Consider the following 27,868-nt stretch of genomic DNA (forward strand, 5'->3'; position numbering starts at 1 on the left):
GACTTAGGGTGGTAAATGAGATGAAGCAAAATATCAAGCATGAGAAAGCAGCAGCATCTGTACAGAGAACTGTATAATAGTTGACAACGCAATGCAAATTGAGGGATGTAAAGTATAGCTTGCAATAAACAGAAGATGGTGGATTATTCCTGGAGAGATTCATTTGTCCCAAATGTCTTGTGAAACTGGGGGGTGGCAATTTTATCCTAACAACTTCAAATCCCCAATCTTTCTAGCTTCTATATCAGTGTGAGCCAGACTACTTTAGAGTAAATGAACAGTGCAGCAGGTGGAAGAGAGTTTTGTCAATGTGATAGTATGGATGGGCAGCTCAGGGAATGATCTTTCCTGTGAGAATGGCATGTTTTAAATGTGCAAGAGTTTTCATCTTTGAAATACTGAAGGTTGTAAGATGGTCCTGCGATCAGCGCCAGACGTAGCGCAGTGTGGGTGGTTCCCCCATACAGGGCCCCTAGTTGAAGGAGCACAAATTATTAGTAAAAATAATAAAACCTACATTTATATGGGTACTTGCTCAAAGTTAGGGGGCGGATGCCAAATTTTGTCCTCTCTCAGGGCGCCATATTGGTCTGTATTTGGCATCAAAATATTGAAGCATTCAAGCCATAATGAGGCCACCATCTTGCTAAAGCTAAGCAGGTGTGGGTCTGGTCAGCCACCCTGGATGGGAGACAGCCTGAGAACTACATGTAGGTTGCCTTAGGTTGCATGATGAAAGAAATGTAGGATATATAAGGTAAGGAGATAAAGAAATAAATTGTGGTATTTGCTGTAACCAGCTTGTACTAGTCTTTAAACAAGGCTGTGTGTCCCCACTGGAGTTCAGAAAAGGAGCAGAGAATATGGAAATAGACACAGAATTCAGTTTTCTGAAAATGTCAGCCTTCGCTTCTAAAAAAAAAGCAAGTTACTAGACCTCATGACTACAAAGATATAGCAAAAAATATGTAAGCAATAGCAGCTGGATGATTTTGACTATTTGCTGTGGGATTTCAATGCCCTGCATAGCTCCTTGCTCCTTCCCATGAATAGCAAAAGCAGAAAGCATTATGCAAAACCGTATTATGTATACAGGCTTCAGGATCTCGGATCCTGTTTTCTTGGTGCAGAATTTGGACATCCTGGGCACAGGATGTTAATATGGTTGAGTGCAAAGTAAATGTAGCCCTGCTTTTATGTCACAGCAATTTCCAGCCTGTTCTGTGGCTGCATCGGGCTGCTTAGTGTGTGGCATGCAGCTTGGGAAAACTGCTCCAGCACTAAATATTTTCTTTTCCTTGCCTCCTCACGAAAGCTAACATCCTTTTCCTGCTCCCCAGCAAGAAGGCAGCTGATAAAAGACCAGTTCTTGTCTGTTGGTAATTTCAGAAGCTAGTAAGGAAAACACACCGAAGTCCCCGTCCCCGTCCCCCCGCCCTTGAATCAACCACGACCACCCCCTGCCTCTCTCCTACACACAAACTCACACACCACCTCCCCGACTGAGGTCTTCGGGGCCCCCCACAGGAACCCACATTGTCTGATGACCTTTAACATTTCCACTGTAGCTGGGAGGGCCGATAGCGTTGCTTCCGTTCTTTGTTACTTGCCATTCCTTTTTCCAAGCTTGAGCTTAAGGAATGGTGCAAAGGGGATTGCAGGAGCAATTTGATTTGAAGTGCAGGGAAGTGTAAGAGCCCCAAGGAAGGAGCCCACGATGATAGCTAAGGTCTTCTTCCTCTGTGGCACCCTAGTGCTGGCGGAGTCAGACCTGCATTCAAGACACCCTGGGCATCCAGATCACAAGCAGTGGCCCCAGGACCACAAAATCCTAACAGACCCACAGCCATCTTCTTGGCCAGAGGAATATTGGGGGAAGGAACACATCAGAGAAGAAGTCCTCCACCCGGCTGCCACCATTGTGACTGATGATGTGAAGGATTATGATGATGCCAGAGAACATCAACCTCATCATAAGTAAGTATCGGCCAAAAAGACTTTCTGTGACATCTATGTTGCACCCCATTCATGAGTAGACACATAGAAGGTTGCCCTGAATATGTCAGCTTCACTCAGAAAAAGTCACATTCACCAGGGTAAGTGTGTATAGGATTGTATTCATAAGGAAATAATTCTGGAATTAGAAGGATAGTTGGAGATTTTAGATATGCATTCTAGGAAAGGGTGCAGTTTATTCTAGAACGTCACTGGACCACACAGCCATAGATACAGAAGCATCCCATATTTTTAATTATTCTTTTCATCTTGTAAGCCTATTAGCAACCAAAAGCAAACAAATGGGTATTAATGGTAGCAAGGGAACAAGATGGTTTGTTTCTGTTCAATGCTTAGACCTAACTTGTGCAAGCACATTAAGTTTTACAGCCATTCACCTACAGTTTAAACACACACACACACACACACACAAAACTGATGAAGAGCTAGCCAAATATTTGTAATATTTGGTGAAACTGGAAATGTATTTGTTATAGTGATTTAAATTTCACCTTTTACTCGAGGTGGCTCACCATTTGAAAACAGAAGCAATCAAATTCGGAATAAAGCAAACAAGAAATTATTAAACAGTGTCAGTGTAAAACAGGGCAGAAGAGTTAAATGTGCTGTAGAACTTGGAGCGTTGTTCAGCTAGAATCAATTACTGATATGTCTTTCATGTTGACTTATTCATCAAAATCAATGGGATGTGCCGTGTAATCCTATACATGTCTACTCAGAAGTAAGCCCCTTGGAGTTCAACGGGATTTACTTCCAGACAGGGTTGGTTCACCCATAAAGTGAAATCCCATGGGGCTGCACCCCTATAAGTGCACTGCCACTGCCACAGAAGGAGAAGCTGCTGTGGCAGCTCCTGGCAAGGTCTTGTGAAATCTCAGGGCTCCCCAGTACATTTCAGAGATGTCCAGGGCATGTAAAGAGGTCCTTAGCTGATGAGATATAAAAACCAATGTAGAAAGCTTAATGAATTTTTCATTGCAATACCTCTTAGTGCAGAGCTGTGCCTGCAGCAGCAGCAGCCGCAGCAACAACAACCCAACTCTTTATATTTACAACTCTATGCTGCTAATGTTTAGTTCCTTTGCTTTGAAAGTCTCAGTTACCATAGGTAAGCACCCACCTTAGCTGAGAAATGTGGAAAGGGGTGTGTGTTTGTGTCTCTTACCATCTTAGCTTACTGGATCTCCAAAAAACGTCGTCTCCATATTGTGTTCATTGTGCTCCATTGTGCTCTCTTCCTTCTGAGGTATGTTCAACATGGTGCCCCTTCTGTGTTTGCTGAGGGTTTAAGGGTCCCCAGAGTATGGGCTCATGGGAGAGGGTAGATAGAAAATGGGACTCTTAATCTCAGGGTTGTGGGTTCCAGTCCCATGTTGGGTGAAAGATGCAGGAGGTGGGACTAGAGATGACTCTTGTGGTCCCGCCTGTTGAGATGTACGGCAGCCCCATATGAAGCACTCGGGAGTCAAGCTGCATTTTAAGCAGGGCTTTATTCCAGTTGCAGTCTTGCATCATCATAAAGCAGTCTTCTTACATCTAGGAATCAGCATACACAGGTGGGATTACATACAGGGGAGAAGTCAACCATACCTTTTTATACTAGCTGGCTATAAACCAGTTAGGCAACACCCCGTGTCTCGTGAGGCTGACCCATCACACGATACTGAGTCAGCATTTCCACTTAGCACAGGGTGTTAACTCCTTGATATTCACAACACTCCAACTACGATTATACGAAGAGGCACAATGCAGCCACTGGTGTGCAGAGAATAAGCGTGCCAAGTTTTGAAGGAGAAATTTAGCGCGTGAGCACACAATCCACACATAGGCTGTGTCCGCACATCATATTAAGCCATAAACTATCGCTTAGCGTGCATGAGTGAAGCGCACCTACTTCGTTCCTCCCCGCTCATTCTGAAAGGAAACAAACCAAGATTTCTGGCTTGGCAGAGATTGTGGTTTCCTTTGGGTCATCTCATCCCCTCGATGAAATGCTAGGGTGTTGGGAATAAAAGCCACAGAGTGTGTAGTTGTTTACCTGAACAGGGCTGGGTCTATAGACAGGCAACCTGTTTTTCCTCCTGTTGGTTCCTTCTTTGGTAGCTACTTGTTGGCATGTACAGTGGTACCTCGGGTTAAGTACTTAATTCGTTCCGGAGGTCCGTTCTTAACCTGAAACTGTTCTTAACCTGAAGCACCACTTTAGCTAATGGGGCCTCCTGCTGCTGCCACGCCACCGGAGCACAATTTCTGTTCTCATCCTGAAGCAAAGTTCTTAACCTGAAGCAACATTTCTGGGTTAACGGAGTCTGTAACCTGAAGCGTATGTAGCCTGAAGCGTATGTAACCCGAGGTACCACTGTACATTACTTCTTTTCAGGCTAATACTTCCTCCTCCTTCTCTAGTCAGTCTTTCTTAGCTTGTCCTTGTGTTCCCTTAACCTCATGACTCCATAGTGGGCACACATGAGCTTGTGCCCAGGATGACGTTTGCAGGAGTTAATAAAAGTTAACTTCCTTTTATTCATTCAGGCAGCAGTCTTACCAGACTACGTTCTGCACACAGCTGCAGTATGTTTACCAAACTCCAACGAATGATACACACAATGTTTTTTTCAAGTTGGTTGGCCAGGGGTGCCTCGGGACTTAAAAGAAATCCAATTGGAAATCCATAACAATATAAAGCTACCTATTGGTCCATCCCACTGAGCACGGTCTACTCCAAATGGCAGAATAGATCTAAGCCCTCCAAGGCACCAGGTAGATATTTCTGGTCCTACTACCTGATATATTTTTACCAGAGAAGCTGAGGGATGAAATGCAGAAGTCTGTGTGCAAAGCATGTACTCTATTACTGACCAAAGCCCCTTCCTCAAGAACTGCAGCACCAACCTGACTTTCGTTTCCTCTGATGTTGTGTTGTATGTTACATGCTGTGGTTGTGTTGGTGCCGCAAATCAGAATTATTTTGATGACATTTTGCTTGTTCATGCATGTGATGAGTTGTGAATCATATTGGCTGCTGATCTTTGTTTATCTTCACGGCATGATGAACAGGGCAGTTAGCTGCGTTGACATCTAAGTTACCCTGACGGAGCATTTGAGACACTCCCTTCTTAATGCGCCTGGAGTGGCTGACACCTGAGGACTGCAGGGCAGATTCCTTGTGGGGAGATCAGAATCAGTTAACCTCAACTGTAAGGACTCAGCTTCTTCCTTCAACCCATCCGCAACTACAACACAGAAGCCACTCTTTAAAGAGATGCCAGCACCCAGTGTCATGAAACTAGCGCAGACTCAACCCTGAAGGTGCAATTGTTTGTTGAGGCCAAATACTTGGTGACGTGTGACACATGGTTTGAGCTGTTTCTAGTTGTTTTATGACAAGTTTCCTTGCACATGCCGGTGCACACACACTCCCTAATCAGAAATGCCCAGGGCATTCTTGGGTTGAAGACTGAAATCGAGAAGGCAGCCAAAGGGGGAAATGTCATAGTAATGAGTGATTTATGTAACCCTCACAGAAACTGGCTACATGCCTGTTCTGGTTACCTCTGGTAACATTTATATGCACTCCTAAATACTGTGCCCTGGAACAATTGGTCATGGAACCAATCAGAAGGGAGGCAGCCCTGGGCTAGATAACCCTCATTGTCTCTTCCAGCTCTACAGTTCTATGAGTCTAACACTGGACTTAATCTTACCTGGTGGGACATGTAAGCATTGTTGAACTGGTTGGAAACAGTGAAAAGGGACCAAATTTCTAGACCTTACTCACAAACTAAAAATGAACAAATCACTGGGTCCAAGTGGTGTCTATCCAAGAGTTCTTAAAAAACTCAAAAGCGAAATTCTCAACCTTCCAAGCAAACCGCACGACTTCTCCCTAAAATTGGCTTCTGCATCTGATGACTAGAAAGTGGACATCAGTTTTTGAAAAGGGATTTGAGAGGGGATCTGGAAAATTACAGACTGGATAGCTTAACGTCTGCTCTGAGAAAACTGGCTGTAAACACTGGACTCCAACTCCCATGAGCCACCATGGACCAAGGTCAAGGATGATGGGAGCTGTCCTGAACCTCTGGCCTGACCTGACGGCAAGTCCCCAGTCCAGAGTCAATCCACGTGTCCAAAGGAAGCACAGTCCCACAGAGATCCTGGAGCAGTTGAACAGACGCAGAACCTCAGTTCTGTTGCACTTTTATACTTTGAATGCTGATTGCAGCATCTGGGCTTAACGAGGCAGGTGGCCCTCACCTGCTCCAAGCCTACTCCAGCTGAGGAATCACAACCCAGAGCTAGCACGCCCCACCTGGCGAGCTAGGGAGCTGGGCGGTTGGCCCTGGCCTGCCTCAGCCCCCTAGAGTGCTGCTGCTCCCTTGCCTCAGAGTCCACTGTGTTAATGGAGACAGGGGCCCCTCTGGCTCTGGTGATGGGTCCTGCTGCTCTGGTTCCTGTGCACTGACCCCCATCCCCTGTCATCATCTGTCACCCTGTGAGTACTTCCTACATGAACCTCTCCTTCCCCATGAACAGCTTACCCCAGTGTGTCCCAGTCCTGACTACACAACTTGCTGGCATCCTCTTCCTCCTCTCTGTTGTGCTGCCAGTTCATGGCGGGAACTATCATCTAGCAATATTTGGAGGGCAACAGTTTCCAGTTCAGTAGGAAAGAGAGGGCTCTTTTGCCACTCTAAAAACTGGGACCACCAGACAGTGGTGTCTTTGAGGGCGATAGAGAATGGCCATCCTTCACTTCTATGGGGAGAAATTAAGTGCTGCTCTAGGAAATAGCACTGAATTGTGGGGGGGGGGGCATGCCCTGTGTTCTGTAATGAACTTGCTTCTGTGATTACCATCTTTTCTGTTCTGGGATTGATTTTGTATTTCCCTGCCCCTCCTTGCTGTTCCAATTTAGTTCTACTAATTGGAATTCATTGCTTTGATAATTTGTCACAGAAGTGGGAGGCAGTATATAAATTCTCTAAATAAATAAAAGGTACGTATGCATTCCCTCACGTACACATGCAGCGGTTGTGATGGTCTCCGTGTGGCTTTTGCACATTTTCTAAGTTGAAAGGGCTTTCCATGTTGGAAATGCGCCGTGTCTGAAAAGGCCTCAAGTGTAGGCGTGAGAGGAAACCATTTCAGTTGCCAGATGGAGACATCCGTCGGCTATATATAAATCTATCCTGGCCTTTGGATGTTTTCCCACACAAGGTCATATACAATGTTATACTGTCGGCTCATGTCTCACAACAGGTGGTTGGTTCAATGTATGTCTGGAGGAGGAGAATCTGCTATTTCAATACATTTTCCGGTATTTTGCGATGGCTTTGTCTAGTTACAAAGAAGATACGAAAAGGAAGTTTGGTGATGTGACCGGATACAAGTTCTAAGATCAGGAAATTTCGGAACTCCCCCCCCCCCCTTTCCCTCTAAATCAGAAATGGCTGTGCAGGCCCCAGACGAGTGTCTAGACACAGTGGTGGGCTGGATGGGAACTAATAAACTGAGCCTGGATCCTGGTGAGGTGGCAGCTCCGTGGGTGAGAGGGTCGCAGGTCTGGGAGGTCATGAAATTGCCTCTCTTGAATGGGGCCACACTCTTCCTGAAGGAACTGGTGCGGAGTCTGGGGGTGTTCCTAGATGCAGCACTATCACAGTGTGGCCAATGGTCAGGAATGATGGGAGCTGCAGTTCAACAGCATCTGAGAGGCCACCAGTTCCCCATCTCTGGAGGTTGGCTCTTGCTCAAAATAGCAAAATGCTAGAATTGTGTCTTACGATGGTGCATTCTGATGAATTCTGGTGTCATTCATTATTTGTATCTTGGGTCTTATCCAGATGATACATTTTTCAGTTGTGGAAGCTGCATACTTCCTGAAAGACAATGCATTTTGTCACTGGACCGTTGTGGTTTCCGGAATGAGCAATCCTGACATACTTTCACTCTGTTACCTTATTTGGCCCGACTCTTGTCATCAATAGAAACAGGGACTAGCAGGCAGAGGCTGGAACTGGGCAGTGAAAATCGGTGTATTAACCTGAGAATCACATCTAGAAGAAATTTTGCCTGTTCCTTAGAGCCACAGAAGGGGCTGTGCTGGGGGTGATAGCATTCTGAGAAACGGCGTGGTGTCAAGAGAAAACCATCTCTAAGCTTTTGTTCACAGTCTTCCCAGGTGTTTCAACAATGGGGAATAATGGGTTGTAATATGTGCGCTCGAAGGCTTTGGATAGCTGACGATTACTTGTTGGCATCCATCTGTCTCAGGAGACAATGGAGCGTGCCTCTGGAGGTGATTTCAAGTAGCACCGAAGTGACCTCTCTGGGGTGCAAACTTGGGCAGTGTGGATGGAGGTCCTGGGCTGCCCAGATGACAAGACTTCACTCCTGGCCTCTGTGGTGTGGTCCAAGGAAAAGCAGAGCAATACGTTTGGCACCAGCTTGGCTGCAGGAGTTGCTGGAAAGAGATGTACCAGGCACCATCCAACCGTTTTAGGGAATCCACTCTGAATTTGTGCGGGGTTTACTCCTCAGCCTTTTCTTCTCCCAAAGATGTCCTCCAAGCCAGAGGAGGTTTAGGATCAGTTTTCCTTCTCCTAGACAGGCTACCTTCCCAGGTTGATGAGCCCTGATGATTATGAGGTACCAGCATATCTCACCTGCTTGGGGGAGGGGAGATAAACAGCTGGGGAGTTGGCGCTGAGTCTGAATTTTTATAGCTGATGACATACTTGATGCCACTTTATAAACTAGCACTGGCAGGTTGGTAGCCTGTCCCCTACTGCAGCTGTGACAGGCCAGGGAGAACATGAACAAATGTGTTTTCATTTTCTCTCTTCTCTCCCCCAGTTCAGTAAAATTCCTTGGAAGGGGGGGTGGAATATTACAATGCTATAGGGGTTTTGAGGGACACAGGTGGCGCGGTGGTCTAAACCAGAGAGCCTAGGGCTTGCCGATTGGAAGGTCGGTGGTTCAAATCCCCACAACGGGGTGAGCTCCCATTATTCGGTCACAGCTCCTGCCCACCTAGCAGTTCGAAAGCACACCAAAAAGTGCAAGTAGATAAATAGGTACTGCTCCGGTGGGAAGGTAAATGGCGTTTCAATGTGCTGCTCTGGTTTGCCAGAAGTGGCTTAGTCATGCTGGCCACATGACCCGGAAGCTGTCTGCAGACAAACGTCAGCTCCCTCGGCCTATAGAGTGAGATGAGTGCCACAACCCCAGAGTTGTCTGTGACTGGACTTAACTGTCAGGGGTCCTTTACCTTTTTATAGGGGTTTTGACAGTGGGTTTTTCAGTTTTATGTTTGTTGGCCTACACATCCTTGGGCTCGATTTGAATATTGAAAATTGCATAACTGCAGAGCTAGGCTAGGAATGGCTACAGGTCTCCAATAAAGTCACCTCATAGGAAATGGACCTTGGTGTGACCATGGCCTGGTGCTTGTCACTGAGGAGGGAAGTCAGAAGCCATGAAGCAAGATTTATTTCAGGTGCGGCGTTGTTATCACACACTTGCACACAGGCTTCCCTGCTTTCGATAGGCTGGCCAGATCTTTAATATAAGCAGCTTCTCATTTCCGACTGTCGTGTTTGGGTGATAAATGGGGGCTGCAGGAACTCTCCTAAGTGCTGGAAGCAGATAAAAGCAGTGCGAAAATCCCCACTGCTCTCCTTCTAGGGAAGCCAGAACAATGCTCAGGCTTAACTGCTTGTTTGCTTTGCTTGGTTGTACCGGAAAACATTTGTAGTTCTAATCAGGCCCCTTTTTCAAACTGTCAAGTTTGCACCAAAAGTGCTAAGAAAAACCCCAAACCAAACAAACCCCACCCCTGTCTCAGGTAGAAGAGGAAAAAAACACAGACACTGTGATCTATGTAATCTATCTGTCTGTTGTTATTTTTTAAAAATCTTGCAACATTTAGAGGAACAAAACCCATCTGGCATTGAGTCCCTTGAACTTCAGCAGGGAATGACTACAAGTCAGAATAAGGCCCAATGCTGTGATGGGGTGAGGGGTGGGGTGCAATTCAGGCAGGGCTTTTTTCAGCCAGAACTCAGTTCCTGCACCTTTCAGGTGGGCTCGGGTTAAGGACTTAATTCATTCCAGAGGTCCGTACTTAACCTGAAACTGTTCTTAACCTGAAGCACCACTTTAGCTAATGGGGCCTCCCGCTGCCGCCATGCTGCTGGAGCCCGATTTCTGTTCTTATCCTGAAGCAAAGTTCTTAACCTGAAGCACTATTTTTGGGTTAGCAGAGTCTGTAACCTGAAGCGTATGTAACCTGAAGTGTATGTAACCCAAGGTACCACTGTATAAGAGAAAAAGGGTGGTGTTTGTGGTGAGTTCTGGCACCTCTTTCTAGAAAAATAGCAATGGGTTCAGGGAATGGTGGGCCACTTGAAATAGCTCTGTGGGCCTGATCCAGTTTATAGGCCGTGGGGTTCCTTGCTCCTGGAGTAGGCGGAAATCATCTCCACCTGGAGACAGACAAGGGAGAACTTGACAAGAAAAGCCAAACTGCTGCCATTCCATGGGGTATCGGCCGGTATAACATTGCATGAAACAGGGGTAGCCACACTAAAAGCCCAGCTCTGAGTTGCTGTGGGAATTTGGGGGACACTGAGGAGAAATTTTCTTGCAGAACATATGTAAGGGATAAGGTGGCCTCTCAAGCAACCTGGTCCTTATATGTTTGTTCTGAAACCTTGAACTTGGCTTGGAAACAGATTGTCTACAGGATCTGCCAAAGTGTTATATGCTGGTAGCAGTTTTTCTCCAGAAGTAGCCCCTGTGTTTTGGACGAAAACATATTTAAACAACTGAAGACCACCTTCTTCTTCTTCTTCTTCTTCTTCTTCTTCTTCTTCTTCTTCTTCTTCTTCTTCTTCCTCTTCCTCTTCCTCTTCCTCTTCCTTGTCTTCACAACTGCCTTCCAAAGCTAAGATTATTTGGCCCTTTGAGATTTATGTTGATTTGGCAAAGGGGCATCATTGATTGGTGTGATTCCTGAAGGGATGGTTTCAGCCAAGTCATAGAAAGAACAAGCTCTGATGACAGTGGTTTAGAAAGAAACATGGAGTTGTTCTATTATTCTAGACAATGGCTTTGGACTTGCCTGTACAGGGTAGCTAATGTAAGGGAAATCTGAAATCTAAGCTGCAGTTACTACAGCGGTCAATCCCTTTGCGTAAAGACGAAACCAAAATGCAAACCACTTTCTGAATTGGCTGTACCTCTTCTGTTGTGGTGGCGATAATGTGAATTAAGTAGGAACAAAAGATGCTTTCAGAAGAGAGAAAACATTTTATCATTGCATTAATCTAGTGCAGGGAAAGTCTTGGAAACATCTCAGAGGATCAAAAATCCATTTTCAGCCTGCCATCTTGTGACCTCGGCTTCCCGTAATGCTTCTGAATTGGCGCCTTTGGACTTTGGTCTAATGAGAACGTTTCCCATTAGGAGACGGTGTCATAAAATGGGTGATCTCATCCAACTACACTTTCGTAGTAGAGAAACCCCATGAAACCATCACCCCTAGGGCCAGCCAAACGAATGTTGCTGCCTGAGGCAAAGGACAAAATGGAGTCCACCGCCAATCCTGTATCTCACACGCATTTAAAGCCATAGAAAACCTCAAACTCAAGAACTTGAGAGAGCATCTTCTCCCCTATCTACCTCCCCATCTCCCTAGATCAGCAAAGGAAGACCTCATAATGGTCCACGTGTTGGATGAGATATGAGGTGTGGGTCCCTGGGAAAGGGACTTTTCTGTGGTGGCTCCATGTCTATGAAACACTCCTGGCCCAATTCATTCTTTTAGCCAAAAGGAAAATATGTACCTCTTCCACCAAGTCTTTCGAAGTGGAGCAAGGAGGGTGTGTGTGTGTGTGTGTGTGTGTGTGTGTGTGTGTGTGTGTGTGTGTATTTGGGTTTTCCATGTATACATCCTCTAACAATATTTCTCTAACAATTTTCCATATCCCCCACCCCTCCTCCCCTGGACTTCCCTCATATTCCCATTTTGTTTTATTTCCATATTACCCTGTGTGTTTCCCCCCAAAATTTTCCCAATACATATAATCTTACTTTTTGTTATATACAACTGTGTTTGTTTATTCAAACCTGGAGGGTTTGGATCAATGTTATGAGTTTCCCCTTGATGTATTGTTGTTTTATAAGGTCTTAAAATCAATTTGGTATAGTTTTCCTTAAGTTTGTACTTCTTCTGCTTCTGTATACTGCCCTATGATTGTAGGATTAATCAGGACTCATATAAATCTGTGAACAAAAGGAGGTTTGCCTGACGCCTTCATTATACACTTTCAGGTGCCAAGCTGAAATATTTCTCTTCAATCAGGCTTTGGGCTGACAAACATCCTATGTCCTTTTATGTTTGGGGAGGGGCATTGTTTTGCTTTGCTATTATTCTTGTTTTCATCATGTGTTTTGCGTTTTTACCTTGTGTTTTTATAATGTGAACCGCCCTGAGATCTACTGATGAAGGGCGCTGCACACATTTAATAACTAATAGTAAAATAATGAATAAAATAATGCAGGTGCCAGGCAAACCTTTCTGGGGAGCACATTCCACAACCAAAGTGCCACCACAAAGAAGACCCTTTCCTGTGTCACCACCGGCCTCACTCTGTGTGTGTGTGTGTGTGTGTGTGTGTGTGTGTGTGTCTGTGTGTAATTTATTAAATTTATTAAATTTTCTGTTTTACAGTTTAAAATACTCATTTTACATCCTTAAGATATCAGTGACTTCCCTTCTCTTTCCGTGGTTCATTTTACATATCATAAATCCCTGCATATTTTACCAAAACTATACCATTCAGTATTCCATTATTGCATCCATCAAAACTTATTTATACTGTTGAACTTACCTTAATGCTGCCAGCGTTTTCAGCTGTGCACAATTATTTCCCAAATATTGAATAAACTTTTTCCAATTTTCTCTAAACATATGTTATTCTTGTTCTCTTATTCTATGTGTTAAGTCTGCAAGTTGTGCATATTCTGTCAACTTAAGTTGCCATTCTTCTTTGTCAGGACCTCACTCGTTTTCCATTTTGGGGCTAACAAAACACGGGCCGCAGTTGTAGCATACATAAACAACCTTTTCTGACACCTGCAAATTTCAGTCTGAATTACCCCCAAAAGAAAGGACTCTGGGTTTTTTGGGAGGAAAGTACTTTTAAATGTGCTTAACTTTTGGGTGGATTGCGACCCTTGTTTTCAGAGCTTGCTTTCCTTGGTTTCCTGCCTCAGTGTACTGGTTGCTAAGTTCTTCTCCTGCAAGAAGTGACCTCAGCCTCCCTTCTCCTGCCTTACGCACTTTCCTATTGTTTCTGCCACTCTGCCTTAAAGCAAAAACTTTCCCATGTATGGCGTTTATCAGAGATCAGTTCCCACTGGAAGATATAAAACTGCAGCTAAGTCCAGCCATTCTTTCGTAGCTGCGAGCTCTCTCCACGCCAACAGAAAGCCGCCCAGTTTCAATGCAAATCTGACTACAACAGCTGAGTGGAAAGGTCTCCTGACCTTTCTGAATTGCCTGCATGGCGCTGATGGCATTGTGTGGAAACGTTACATTTTGTGTTGTTGTCTGCTGGCCTGCCTACTTCTCGGGAGAGAGAGGGATATTTATATCGGCACAATGTCGTTTCTCAAGAGAGCTCATTCGCAACCTGCATGCCAGCACAGTTCTATGTGCAACAAGATGGGAGGCCCCGCAGCAAACAGCATTTTGCAACATTGCACAGGTAAAGGGCAACCTTTTCCATGTTTGCAAAAATGCCAAAGCATAGAGTCTGCCAACTGTTTGTTTCAAGAAGGTGAGCTTTGGGACCAGTTCACAGCACAGTCTTCACCAACTCCAGGTGTTGTTGAACTACAACTCCCATCATTCCTGACCATTAAACCATGCTGGCTGGGGCTGATGGGAGTTGGAGTCCAGAACATCTGAAGGGCACCAGGTTTTGAAAGGCTGACCTGTGGATAGAAGAGGAGAGGAGGAGTTTGGATTTGATATCCTGCTTTATCACTACCCTAAGGAGTCTCAAAGCATCTAACAATCTCCTTTCCCTTCCTCCCCCACAACAAACACTCTGTGAGGTGAGTGGGGCTGAGAGACTTCAGAGAAGTGTGACTAGCCCAAGGTTGCCCAGCAGCTGCATGTGGAGGAGAGGGGAAGTGAACCCGGTTCCCCAGATCACGAGTCTACCGCTCTTAACCACTACAGCACACTGGCGCAGGGTAACCAGAAGGAAACCAGGACAGGGGTTTTGTGACTTTAACAGTGCCTTTGAAGAGAGGATTTTTTTGCCGCGACACACGGGAGAGTGAAACCAACAGAGGAAGCATTTCATTAGCAGCATGATGCACTGATTGGAAAAGCTCCCCCTGTGAAATTCTGCCTGCTGTGCACTCATGAAAGGCACATAGAGGAGGGAATGTGTACCACTAGTACCAAAATGTAGGAGAAACCGACCTACTAGAAATGATAACCAACACATTTAAACTAGCAAGGGGACAAGCAAAGGAGGATGCCTTCAGCCTGGTGTGGCTAGCCTTTATTACGAATACAGCACAACAACACAATGACCTACTCCCCCACCCCAGCATATGACTCAGTATGGTTAATCTGACTCAACAATCTCCCCTCACTCCACATTCAAGCAAACCACACTGCAATCAACCAGAGGCATCCAACCAAGCCAATCTCTCACAATGCCTATATATATATATATATATATATATATATATATGCAGGTTTTGGTGTCCTCGGGTGTCTTCCCGTGTAAAAGTTGGGGTGTCTAGGCGACGTTTCGACGAGGTCTCACTCGTCATCTTCAGGCTGGTGCTTTCGGCTTCTTGTTACTGGAACAGAGCAGGATCTCAGTGTTTGAGTTCCTATAAATACTGTAGAGGGGGTGTGGTGTATAGCCTCCAATGTTCTATTGGAGGCTATACACCACACCCCCTCTACAGTATTTATAGGAACTCAAACACTGAGATCCTGCTCTGTTCCAGTAACAAGAAGCCGAAAGCACCAGCCTGAAGATGACGAGTGAGACCTCGTCGAAACGTCGCCTAGACACCCCAACTTTTACACGGGAAGACACCCGAGGACACCAAAACCTGCATTCCTGTACCCGTGAAAATCTACGAAAGCATATATATATATATATATATATATATATATATATATGACCAACCTTGTGATGCTGACACACAAACCCTGCACAAGCACTACGCAATAGAATGGAAGATCAATATCCCCCATCACTCTCCCCCCTCCTCTTCCCCCACCCCCAATTATATGACAACAGTGTCTCATACCAAATGTAAACAAATTGTGAACGAGACTCTATGAATTGAAAGTGAAGATGCTATATGTACAGTGGTGCCTCTGGTTGCGAATGGGATCTGTTCCGGAGGCCCATTCACAACCTGAACAGAATGCAACCCGCATCTGCGAGTCATGATACAGCGCTTTTGTGCATGTGCATGACGTCATTTTGCACCTCTGCGCATGCGCGAGCGACGAAACCCGGAAGTAACCCTTTCCGGTACTTCTGGGTCACCATGGGATGTAACCTGAAAATGCACAATCTGAAGCAAACGTAACATGAGGTATGACTGTACTTTCCTTTGTTTGTTGCACAATACAATCTTTAATAAAAACTGTTATGTTCGCCTGATATAGAGGCCAATGGTAGCTGTGCTCACAATTCCTGCCTGCGTTTCCCTCTTCTCCCCTAGGAACTGGTGCTCGTCTCCGCAGTCCCGCCTGGTCACGTATATTGCTGTTTGCAAGACAGAGAAATATGTAATTAAGTCTCAGCAACCATGTCCAAATGGGACTCCAGATTGCCAGAAGATCATGTAAGGATGACAGCCTCTTTAATGGGGTTTTGTGATAACTTTCAGGCCTTGCCTGCACTATGAATATCCTGGAATTGGGAGACCCCTGTTCCCCTCGCATTGTTATAGTGCCCAGGTTATTTGTTTCTAGAGATGACTAGAGGGAAGAAAGGGTAGGTTGCAAGCTGGATGTGATTCTTAGCCCAAGCCACTTGCACTTCCCCTATATGTGCAGAGGCTGCTAGGATGCTCCTAGAAAAATATCCCAACACTCCTATGAGTCATAAAGAGATCGTTCAAGTTATCCAGAAAGAAGGATGGAAAGAGATCAGAAGTGGGACCTCTCCTCTTGAGTGCATTCCTGAATGCTATGCTTTGCTGCATGCCAGCTCCCATGAGGATGAGGCATTTTCTACCAGGTTTCTCATGGAAGTCCCCTCCCCCCTATAGGCTAGGTTGGTGTCATGGACTGGTTGGATGCAGAGGAATGGCAGGAGGAACCAGCTGGGGAACTACCAAAGGAAGGATCAGAGCCCGGGGAGGAGTTGTGGGACAATGGTGAGGGGTCAGAGGGAGAAGACTGGGAAGAGGTGTCGGAAGCTGGAGGGGCAACAGGGCTTAGTGAGCTGGGAGAGACTGTGGCAGAGAGAAGTTGAGAATCGCAGGTAGAAGCTGACGCAGGTGAGGTGGAGGAGGGGAGGCCAAGAGGCAGTGATGAGTCACGGGTGTCTCCCCCTCCTGGTGTGACAAGCTCCCCTCCTCCCATCTCCCAGAACCAGAAGAGGGCTGAAATGGGCAGAGCAGCAACAGATTGCATGCAGGCACAGTCTCCAATTGCTTTGGGAAAGCCCTGGAGAGGAGGGGACTTAGATGGCTATGGGAGGGCAAGGCGTTTCAGTCTCAGCAACGGTTTACATGGAAGAAGACTGACAGGGACAGAATCGCAGTGCTCATTAAGTCAGTAGTGATCGCGTTTTTGCTAATAAAGCGTAAAATTCTGAATTGTGGGTGATTTACCAACTGGTACACTCTGTGACAGTTGGCATATTTTTCTCTTAAAAAGCCAGTGTATCAGTATACCCAATTTCATCATCTGAAATTTTGTTTGCCTGCTATCTCTCAAGTGTTTGCTTTCCTACCTCTAGGTACAGAGCAGCTTTGAAGCCAGTTTACCAGGTTAAACAAAAAGTCAAGAACATTTTGCATTGGAAATGCTGCCCGGGCTACTTTGGCAAGAACTGCGAACATCACGGTAAGCAAGGCCCTAAGGTGAATAAATGTTAAGGCTGGACACAGCTGTAGGGATATCCCATAAAATATACCGGGGCACTTTATAGGATGCATCTAGTTTGTGCTGGGCATGCGCTAGGCTTGTTCAGTCGACCTGGGATGCGGGTGGCGCTGTGCTCTAAACCGCCGAGCCTCTTGGGCTTGCCGATCAGAAGGTCAGCGGTTCAAATCCCTGCAACTGGGTGAGCTCCCGTTGCTCTGCCCCAGCTCCTGCCAACCTAGCAATTCAAAAGCACACTAGTCCATGTAGACAATTAGGTACCACTGTGGCGGGAAGGTAAATGGTGTTTCCGTGTGCTCTGGCTTCCATCACGGTGTCCTGTTGCGCCAGAAGTGGTTTAGTCATGCTGGCCACGTGACTCAGAAAAGCTGTCTGTGGACAAACGCTGACTCCCTCAGCCTGAAAGTGAGATGAGCGCCACAACCCCATAGTCGCCTTTGACTGGACTTAGGTAAAGGACCCCTGGATTGTTTTTACCTTTTTCATCCCAAGGCCCCTTGGGTCACCCCCCTTGCAATGTGGAAATCACTGCAGTGCAGTCTGCTCCTTGCTACACTGCAAAGGTAACAGCAGTGAGTCTTGTTCAGATGGGAGAAGGAAAGGGATGGGCAGAGAATCATAAAATTGGAAGGGACCCCAAGGGCAGTGGCGTAGCGTGGGTTGTCAGCACCTGGGGCAAGGCAAGTAATTTGCGCCCCCTAACCCGTGGATTTGCGCCCCCTAACCCTAATCCCCAGATGTTGCGCCCGGTGCGGCTGGCCCCCCTCTGCACCCCCCACGCTACGCCACTGCCCCAGGGTCATCTAGTCCAACCCCCTGCAATGCAGGAATCTCAACTAGATCATCCACGACAGGTGGCCATCCAGCCTCTGCTTAAAGACCTCCGAGGAAGGAGAGTCTACTACTTCCCAAAGGAGTCTGTTCCACTGTCAAACAGCTCTTACCAGCAAAAAGTTCTTCCTAATGTTTAGTTGTAATCTCCTTTCTTGTAACTCGAAGCCATTGGTTCGAGTCCTACCCTCCAGGGCAGGAGAAAGCGAGCTTGCTCCATGTTCCGTGTGGTAGCCCTTTAGATATTTGAAGATGGCTATCCTATCTCCTCTCAGTCTCCTCTTTACCAGGCTAGTATTACCCATTTTGGTTTTTCCCAAAATTCTCAAATTCAGTTTTGTTGGTGGTGTTATCAAGAAAAATCATAAAAATTATCAGCATTTAGTGCAAATTTCTCCTAATAAACACATTTTATGCAGTGTTGACTAATATACATGTTTTCAAGCAGTTACCCCAATATAATACATATTTTTATGTGATTTCCCCACAAAATATGTGCATTTTCATACACACTTTTCCTGGATACACATCTTTTTGCATTTTTGTCTTCTTCTGGGAGAGTAGGGGAGTGAGATTGGCAGAGGTTGGAGAAGTTGGCAAAGTTCCTATTTTTATTTAATTTTTATCTTATTGCATTGACTTTAGCCTATGTGCTTTAGTCTCACTCTGCTCCAACTGCTGCAATATGGGGATAATATTGGCCAACCTTACAGGGCTGTCGTAAGGATTCTCAGAATGATTGTGAAGTGCTCTGAATACTCATAAAGTACTGTACTGATGGTAATTATGTTTATTTATATATTAGGTGCTATAATTCTAATTCACCAGCATGTCTGGAAGCAAGAGATTAATGCTAGGGATGCTTTATGAATTCAGACTCTACCTAAATGAAAAGAATACCCTCCCCCACAGTGCTGAACTGCAAAAAGAGAATCACTGACGTGGCAAACTTAATTTGCAGATCCTAATTTTCTTCCGGTGTCCACCAATCAGCCGGAAAGCTGGGAGGAAGAACAAGAAGAGTTCTCCAGCCAGAGTACGTTTTAATTCAATATATTGTTTCACCATTAGAATAATGCATCCCTTAAACCATTTATCCATCTGCATGACATTTCTTCATAGAATAGAATATTTTTGCAATGTGTGGTGTTGGTCTATTCAAGCAAAGCATAGCTGCCTGAATATTATTATTATTATTATTATTATTATTATTATTATTATTATTATTATTATTACAGTGCTGTCATGTGTGTCTTACTTAGAAGTTAACTTCACTGAGTTCAGTGAGACTTACTCCCAGGTAAGTAAGCATAGGGTTGCAGCCTAACAGAGCTTTGCAAATGGATGAGAAACTAATGGCCCAAATCTCCCTTAAGTTACAATCATACATCTTTCCAGTAGCACCTTAAAGACCAACTAAGTTAGTTCTTGGTATGAGCTTTCGTATGCATGCACACTTCTTCAGAAGTGTGCATGCACACGAAAGCTCATACCAAGAACTAACTTAGTTAGTCTGTATCTGAAGAAGTGTGCATGCACACGAAAGCTCATACCAAGAACTAACTTAGTTGGTCTTTAAGGTGCTACTGGAAGGAATTTTTTTATTTTGTTTTGACTATGGCAGACCAACACGGCTACCTATCTGTAACTGGAATCATACATCTTGTTACGTTAGGTTCAGGTTACATTCTTTCAGGTTACGTACCGCGGCAACCTGGAAGTAACGGAAAGGATAATTTCTGGGTTTCGCCGCTCGCGCATGCGCAGACACTCAAAATGATGTCACGTGCATGCGCAGAAGCGGCGAATTGCAATCCGCGCACGCGCAGGCGCGGGTTGCATTCTGCTCAGGTTGCGAACGCGGCTCTGGAACGGATCCCGTTCGCAACCAGAGGTACCACTGTACTTGAACAATGGGTGTTGTAATGGTTCTCCCTGACATTTCTCCTGGGTCTATAGGGCTGGGGGTGGGGTGGGGGGCAGAGTGGAGCAGGCAACTGTTACCTGTGTGCAAGGGTGCTCTGCAGTGTTTTCTAATGCTTTCCTCCAAGTAATGCTACCTTCCAGGCTGAGGTACGTTGTAAATGGTTTCATTTGTTCCTGCCCTTTGTTGTTGGGATCAGGAGATATCGCAGAAGCCCAAGAAAGCCACGAAACCCTGCTGGAAGATCTGCAGAACGATATTCACCAGGCCACAAGCAACTTGGGAGTTTTACAGAAGGTGCTTCATTATAATGGCAGCAGCACAAGGCGAGCAGCGAGCCACAACCAATCAGGTGAGAGCACAGCCACAAAAGGGTGGGCAGAGTTGGGTGCACAAGTCATTGACGGGCAGGACTCTTGACAAACTGGAGTGTGACTAAATGAGGGCATGTTGGGAATCTGGAAGCCAAGCCCTATGCAGAATGGTTGGAAGTGTTGTGCGTCTAGCTTGGAGAAGTTTAAGAGGAGGCATTTGTATTTGCAAGTTTTGACATACCCCTTGCACTCATAGTCCTGGCTCCAGCCCAGAACCAGATAACGGGTGTGTTTACTTGTACGTAAAGAAGGATACTTTAAATAGAGCAGCCTAAATGTACGAACTCAGCAGCTGGAAAAAGAGCAGGATATAGTCAAGATGTTCTTACAAGGCAAAGGAGCTGCAACAATAAATCTGGTCTGAGAGCAAGCGCCAAGGTTCAGGAGTCTGAGAATAGCAGCAAGGGTTCAAAGACTGCACGGGAGCTGTGAAGTCGTTCCAGCAAGTTTTGCACCTTGCCACATAGTCTCTTCCTCCCCTTCTGAATCCTTGTCCTCAAGTGCCTTCCACTCCTGGTCTGAATCAAGGGCGCTCAGAGGGAACCATGACACAAAATTACTGGCCGTAAAAATCTGCTTCAAAATCTCCTTCCCCAGCATCAAGCTCACTGTGCTGTCTGAGCTTGGATCAGCCTGTTTTTCATGGGTTACTGTGATGATAAAATGGGTGTGTGGATGTGTCGAGCACTTAAGTCACTCTGAGCTCCCTGAAGGGTGGCAATTAATTGTATTACATAATAATTTGTGCGCTGCTTGCTCTGCCCTAAGTATATTTGCTGGGGGAGTGCTTGAGCTGGCCTGAGTGTTCAGCATTGGATGAGCTATGAGTCCATCATTGGCATCTAATGATTATTATTAATTGTATTTATTAGTCGTGTTTTTCACAAAAAAGCAGCCCAAGGTGACGTACAAAATAGTATAAGCGTAAAAACCAATTATAAGAAACCAGAACAGAATAAAAACCTAGAATCACTTACCTCCCATCCAAGTAAGAGGCCACAGATATATAAAACCCTCCAACTTAGGGGCTGAGGGCCTGGTTTAAAAGAAATGTTTTGCCTGGTGGCTGAAAGTAAAGATGGCACCCTGTGTGCTTCCCTTGGGAGAGCATTCCACAAGCAAGGAGCCACCACTGAAAAGGCCTGTTCTCGTGCCTCCCCCCTCAGAAGGGGCATTTGCAGAAGGGTCTCAGATGATGACCACAGAATCTGGTGTGGTTCATGTAGGGAGAGGTGGCCCTTGAGCTATTGGGGTTCCTGAGTGGCATGCGGTTTTACAGGTCCAAACCAGCACTTTTGAGTTGGCTTGGGCTAATTGGTACCCAATGCAGTTGTGCCACAATAAAGTGTTATTTTCTTGCACTGTCTTGCTCCAGCCAGCAGCGTGGCCATTGAATTCTGCACCAGCTGCAGTTTCCAAATTGACGTCAAAGGCAGCCGCACAATTCTAAAGGAATAACTGCCCATGTTACCTTATATTGTTTTTATTTGTATTTCAGAAGTACAGGAGCAATTCCTCCAGCAAACACTCTTTCCCCATGTGCAGAGTTTCTTGAAGGAGCATTTCGACCCAGTCTGGGCAAGCTTCAATAAAAGTCTACAGGATCTTTCTGCTGCCGTGAAAAATCTCTCAAAGAACGTCGAGGCCAATCGGAAAAGTATAGAGAGGTTCCAAGAAAGCACCGTGCCCAAGAAAGATTTTCAGGAGTTGGGAACGAAGTTTGAATCCAAGGTTCAAGCCAACATTTTGAGAGTGGACCATGTGAAGAGAGAAATAGAGAATCATTTACACTCGCAGCAGGCAGCCTTACACTACAATCTCACCATGATCAAAGCGGACACTGATCTGAAGCTCAAGAGACACCAAAAGACCCAACACTTCTATTTGTCAGCCTTAAACAGCAGCCTGACAGACATGAGACAGCAGCAAAACAAGCTTGAAGATGAGCTCAAGACTCTGAATAGAAATTTAGCAGTATACCCAATACAATTTGGCAGCCAAAACGAGGCATTTATTGAGAGGGACATTCAGATCCTCAATGAGACCCTGGCAGCGCATGCACAGCAGCTGACCAAAATTTTTGATGAGTCTGATGAAGACTACACAGAACTAACCGATTCCATTGCGAGCTTGAAAGCCACCTTGAAGCATGACCTGGAGGAGTTCAGAGTTGATTTAATAGAGAAGAGTCTTATAATAGAGGAATACAGGGATGATCTGGAAAGGAAGATTCTTGCTCTCAACAACACTCTGTCCAATATTGAAGACAGCCACTGGGATCTAGAGATGTCTCTGAAAGCATGTCATTGCGAAACACCATCTTCACATGTTGTTACAGAAGATGTAGTGAACATCACTCAGGTCAACAGAGAAGAAATAAAGCAACTTGAGGCACGCTTAAAGGATCTTAATGCAGCTTTCCCTATTATACATCAGGTTCTAGAAAGCCAACAGAAGCAGAGTCAAAAGCTGGAAGGTGGCATGTCCCTCCTCAATTCTCATGCAGAAAAGCTGTCTGACAATATTGGCATCCTGGAAAAAAATGATGAGAAGATGCACGGGCATATCAAATATCTCAACAGCTCTTTTAACTCTTTGTTGTTTGATGCAATGAGACATGAGCTAGCACTAAAGGCCTTGCTTGGAGACGAAAACATGGATATCTTGTTGGAAGAGGACTCAAGTCCTATAGAATTATCCATAGAGCAGCTTCAAAAGACTATCAGGCTAATCTCTGACGAACTCAAGGAGCAAAATTTTACACTGGAATATCTTATGAAGACAATTCACTCTTTGGAGATAATGGATCATGGAGACAACCCCAATGTCCATATATCTCTTAAGCATCCTATGTTGGAAAGGAAAACAGAGGACACAGCGCAGGAGGTTACCACCCAACGCAGTGGAGTGGAACACATGGAGCCAAACCATGAAGCTGCCATGGAGGATGCTCTGGATAACCCAGCATATCACGATATTATGACTCTGAAGAAAGAGATTGGGCACCTCAGCAGGGAGATGCATAAATACAAGTTGCAGAGGGATGGTGCCAATTTCTGCTGTAATTACACCATAGCCAGCCTAGTGGAACCACTCAGTGGCTCAGTGGAAAATTTGAGGGAAGACCTTGTGTCAGCCCAGCAAATCCTTGAAGAGCACCTGCAGATCTTTCAAAAGCTGTTTGGAAGCAACAAGGAATTAGCTGCTGCAAATGTAAGCTTGGATGTCACAAAGATTCAGTCGCTGGTGGGCAGGAGGATGAAGAAGCAGCTTCAAGAGGGGCAAAAAATGAGAGACAAGAAAGAAGCCAGCAGTCGTAGAGAAGGTACCTTAAACGGAAGAAACAAGATACATGCAGAGATCCTGGAGACAGGTACATTTCTTCCATCAATCCCTTATAATAACCTCATCATGATTTACCCACCTGAGGCTCTCTAGATGTTTTGGACATCAGGCCCAGCCAGCTTGGGGAAGTTTATCATATTTCAAATATTTCTTAACCACCCTCCATCAAAATGTTCCAGGGTGATGCAAAAGAAGTCTAAATATTTCACTGACAGTGGTAGCTAGGTTGTCGAACGGCTTGGCTCCCAAACAAATTAGCTCCCAAACGCCGCAAACCCGGAAGGAAGTGTTCCGGTTTGCAAACATTTTTTCGAAGCCGAACTTCCAATTGAGTGCAGGAAGCTCCTGCAGCCAATCGGAAGCCCCGTCTTGGTTTTCGAATGGTTCTGGGAGTCGGACTCCCGGAATGGATTAAGTTCGACATCCAAGGTCCCACTGTACTTATAATAGTATTTATATACTGCCCTCTCGCAAAACATCAGGGTGGTGCACAACACCATAGAAATATCTAAAAGCAATTTGATGCAATTGTTGAAATGGTTGGGTACGCAAGGGGCAGCATAAAGGAAGTCTCCAAGAGATGCCTGCTGAATCTCTGCTGGAAGGGTGTTCTACAGCATGGGAAGGCCTGGTTAGAAAAGAACTAGTTCACACCCATGAACAGCTGCTGCCAGTCAGATTAGGCAGTTGTGGGCTTGGCCATGGGCAGGGAGCCCTGGGACCCTCCATGTGCTGCTGGACTCCAGCTCCTATCAGCCCCAGCCAGCATGGCCAATTGTCAGGAATGATGAGAGTTGGAGTCTAGCAACATACAATGGGCCAAAGATTCCCCCATCCCTGGCAGACAAATAACCTGACCTAGCATAAGGCAACTTCTTAAATTTCAATTGCATTAAAGCATATGATATTGTTGTTGATTATGATGATAATACCCCAGCCACTTTGGGCAGCTTCATGTCCACAGGAACTTCTAGATCTATTTCATATTTCTTCTCCACTCATATTCTGAACTATTGATCAGGAAGCTTCTGGAGTCCATCAAGCCAGTCCTGTCAATAAGTACAGAAGAGAACATTTAGTCCGCTATGCTCTGAATTTTGACGGAACACGTCCTAACAAAGGCACAAGAGCCATTATAATGCCAGCACATTCTGAAGCTTAGCATCAAATGAGTGTTTTCAATTTAAACCAGAGTTTGCTTGGAGTGTGGAAAGTAGGTAATCCATTGCACAGAAAGAAAATAAGTATTTAAAAGTTGTTGAAATTCCCTCTTCTATAGGAGTGCCACTTTTGCCATGCCACATGCTGGCAAAACTCTGCCACAAAATTCAATGGGATTTATAAATGGCTTACAGGGGTGGGTTTGCATGGAACAAAAAGGCACATAAGATATTGTCAGTAAGTTTCACAAATGGGGGCAAGGATAATACTGAGTATTTTAAAGTCTTACCCTATCCAAATGAACCTGTTTCCACTTGAATTGTTTTGAACTACTGTATTTCCTGAAAGTGCGGCATGGGTGCCGTGAGACGGCCAATTATGTAAAACGGTGAAGAAAATAACTCAGGGAGTTTGTGCTAAAGAGGCACAGAACTCAACAGTGGTTTCTTGAATTAGTTTGCTCGTTGAATTACAGTGTAGCTCCACCTCCTGGCAGAACAGTGATTTTGTTTTGTTTTCTCTGAGCTGTAGTCTAGAAAGGTGTGTTTCAACATTTTGACAACTGGGAAAACCCATGCAAATTTCCAGAGCCAACCTGCAGATTTGGTATGATGGTCTCGCCACCCCACTGCCCCCCCAACATCCCCTCCCTTCTCTTTACCTAGTGGTAGCTATAACAAATGTACACTAAGAGGTTCCTCCCCCCAAACCATTATCCTGTCATAGTTGCCAACAGTGTGCCATGGAATATGTAGTTTTTCCCTTTACAGAAGCCCTTAAAGCAACTACCGCTCCCGTAAGCCCAAACACCTAGTCATGGAGGTAAAGAAAAATACCTCCACTCTTGCCTCCTCAAACATTCCCTTCTTGCCTCATCAGAGTACCTGGCAAAAGGGGGAATGTGGGGCAGGGGCGGCTTTGTAATGTTAGGAGGTGGCAGTGGCTAATCCAGGAATTCTCCAGCTGTACTCAATATCCAAGCAGGGAATAGTTTGGGGAAATGGAAGACTTACCTCATTTTTGAGATGGAAGCTCACTTCAACACCCGGCCAGGGAGACACTTGAAAGTATTTTGCCTGGTAAATTGGAAATGTTCTGGGACTTTGGATAATTGTACCCACTGTATGTAAACTCTCCTTCTCCCCCATCTAGGTACATATGTGGCCTTTTATGTGAAGTATTCGGAAGCCAGAGGAGAGCTGAGCCTCAACGGAACATATCTCAATTACGGAGGGGGTTATTTCCCTGAACACGGCTACTTCAAGTCTCCTCATACTGGGGTTTACCTTGTTGCCATCAGCGTGGAGCTTGCACCAGGACCTGCCTTGGGGCAACTGGTCTTCAGCAACCGGCAAAGAATGACGCTCATCGACACCAAAAAGAGAAAGGCAAGTGGAGGCTCTCTGGCTACTTTTGCACTTGTGGAGCTCAAGAAGGGTGAGCTCATGTGGTTTGAACTGGTGCAGGGCACTGGAGCGAAGCAGAACCCAGCTGGATTAAGCATGGCTGGATTTCTGATATTCAAAACTTGAAGAATAAAAGGTCCCAAAGTCATAAATTATACTTTGCTATACACACACGGCTAACCTGTACTAGCCCAAAGACGGCGAGTTTTGCTGTGTGCACTTTTAAATGTAGTCCCAGCCCTTGATTTGCCTCAGTGCTACTTCCTAGAAATAGTTCAGTCGTTGCTTAGCGGTGTCACAAATGAAGAAATGGAGTTTGTATGTTGCAAAGGCTTTATGAAAGACGTTAGGGCAAGGATGGGTCACTTGTGGCCTTCAGCTGCTGCTGGACTCCCAACTCTTCTTGGCCCTAGCCATCATCAGTCAGGGATTATGGGAAATATCAGGAAGCCCCAGGTTTTCCCTGCTCCATCCCTTTGATAGTTTATCATGCATTTGATTCTATTCTTCCTCAGACTAAAAATACTCTCTTGTCTTATATCCAGTGGAGAATGAACAATGTTCTTATAAATAAGTTTCCAGCGGAAAATCAATCATTTCAAGATTTATTTTTTTATTAAAAAATCCAGGACAGGGCAGGCCCTCCTACATAAAAAAAATGGCATGATGCCATTTTGTTGTGCTAGCGATATCAGAAATCACGCAGGAGGGACTTTCAGATGAACAAAATAAGGCATTTCTATTCCTAAAGTGTTATGAAATTATGGTGTCTATACTTACGAGAACTGTATCACTTTGCGTACATTCTCAATAAATACTCTTTGTTTTCTACACTTGGCTGTAGTTTTGCTTTGCACATTTTAATAGTTCAAGTGTAGGAATCATAAAACTTCCACTGATAAGCATTTAATCCAGTTTCAAGTAGATGTGCAAATACTGGACATCAAATGATTATTTCAAGGCCAAATTATTGTGAATAAAACTCCTCATAGGCATGATTCCAGCTAAGTTCCAGAACTGCAGAAAGATAAATGTGAATATACATTATCTATACTTTGATGAAACTAAACTATGTGTGTGGTTTGTTTTATAAATGCTACAGAAAAAGGTTCAGCAGACAGGGGAATCCTAAGGTTTATGCACGTATGTTATGTACAACTTGAGGTAAGCGGTCTCACATGCTACAGGGGAGATGGAAGAACAAAACAGAGGAAGGGGTAACATTTTTAACAGCAGCCTGATGCTGTGTATGAAGTATAATTCTGCACTGAGCTTCAACAATTTTTTCTTGTAGAATGGTGGAGGGAAACTTTTCACAGGGTATTTTGGACTCTGGTTTGACCACATGGGAGTGCACATTGTTGCAATTATGAATGGCCTGTTTTACTTTAAAAATACACAGAACTAGTCAATGATCAATGCCTGGGGCTCCACTTTTTGTGCATCTGAAAAGTTACCAGGAAAGACTGAAGTAAGGAAGCAATTGGAGCATTATTTTGTATAGCTGTACCTTGGATCCCAAACGCCTTGGTACTTGGACGTTTTGGCTCCCTAACGCCACAAACGCGGAATTGAGTGTTCTGGTTTGCGAATGTGTTCTTTGGAGCCTGAACATCTGATGGAGCTTCCACAACTTCCG

General features: G+C 45.1%; 1 protein-coding gene across 1 annotated transcript; it reads left to right on the forward strand.

The window, feature by feature from the left end:
- The first annotated feature begins 1,512 nt into the window (after window positions 1-1,512).
- On the forward strand, window positions 1,513-27,060 carry MMRN2 (multimerin 2). Its single transcript, XM_081861156.1, has 7 exons — window positions 1,513-1,977; window positions 15,796-15,918; window positions 17,043-17,149; window positions 18,981-19,055; window positions 20,143-20,295; window positions 21,816-23,690; window positions 25,976-27,060. Exons 1-7 carry the CDS (start codon window positions 1,718-1,720, stop codon window positions 26,353-26,355), a joined length of 2,973 nt encoding a protein of 990 aa, XP_081717282.1. The 5' UTR covers window positions 1,513-1,717; the 3' UTR covers window positions 26,356-27,060.
- Window positions 27,061-27,868: the final 808 nt, after the last annotated feature.

This window comes from Podarcis erhardii (genome assembly GCF_964252035.2).
Source record: "Podarcis erhardii genome assembly, chromosome: 5".
Lineage (NCBI taxonomy): Eukaryota > Metazoa > Chordata > Lepidosauria > Squamata > Lacertidae > Podarcis > Podarcis erhardii.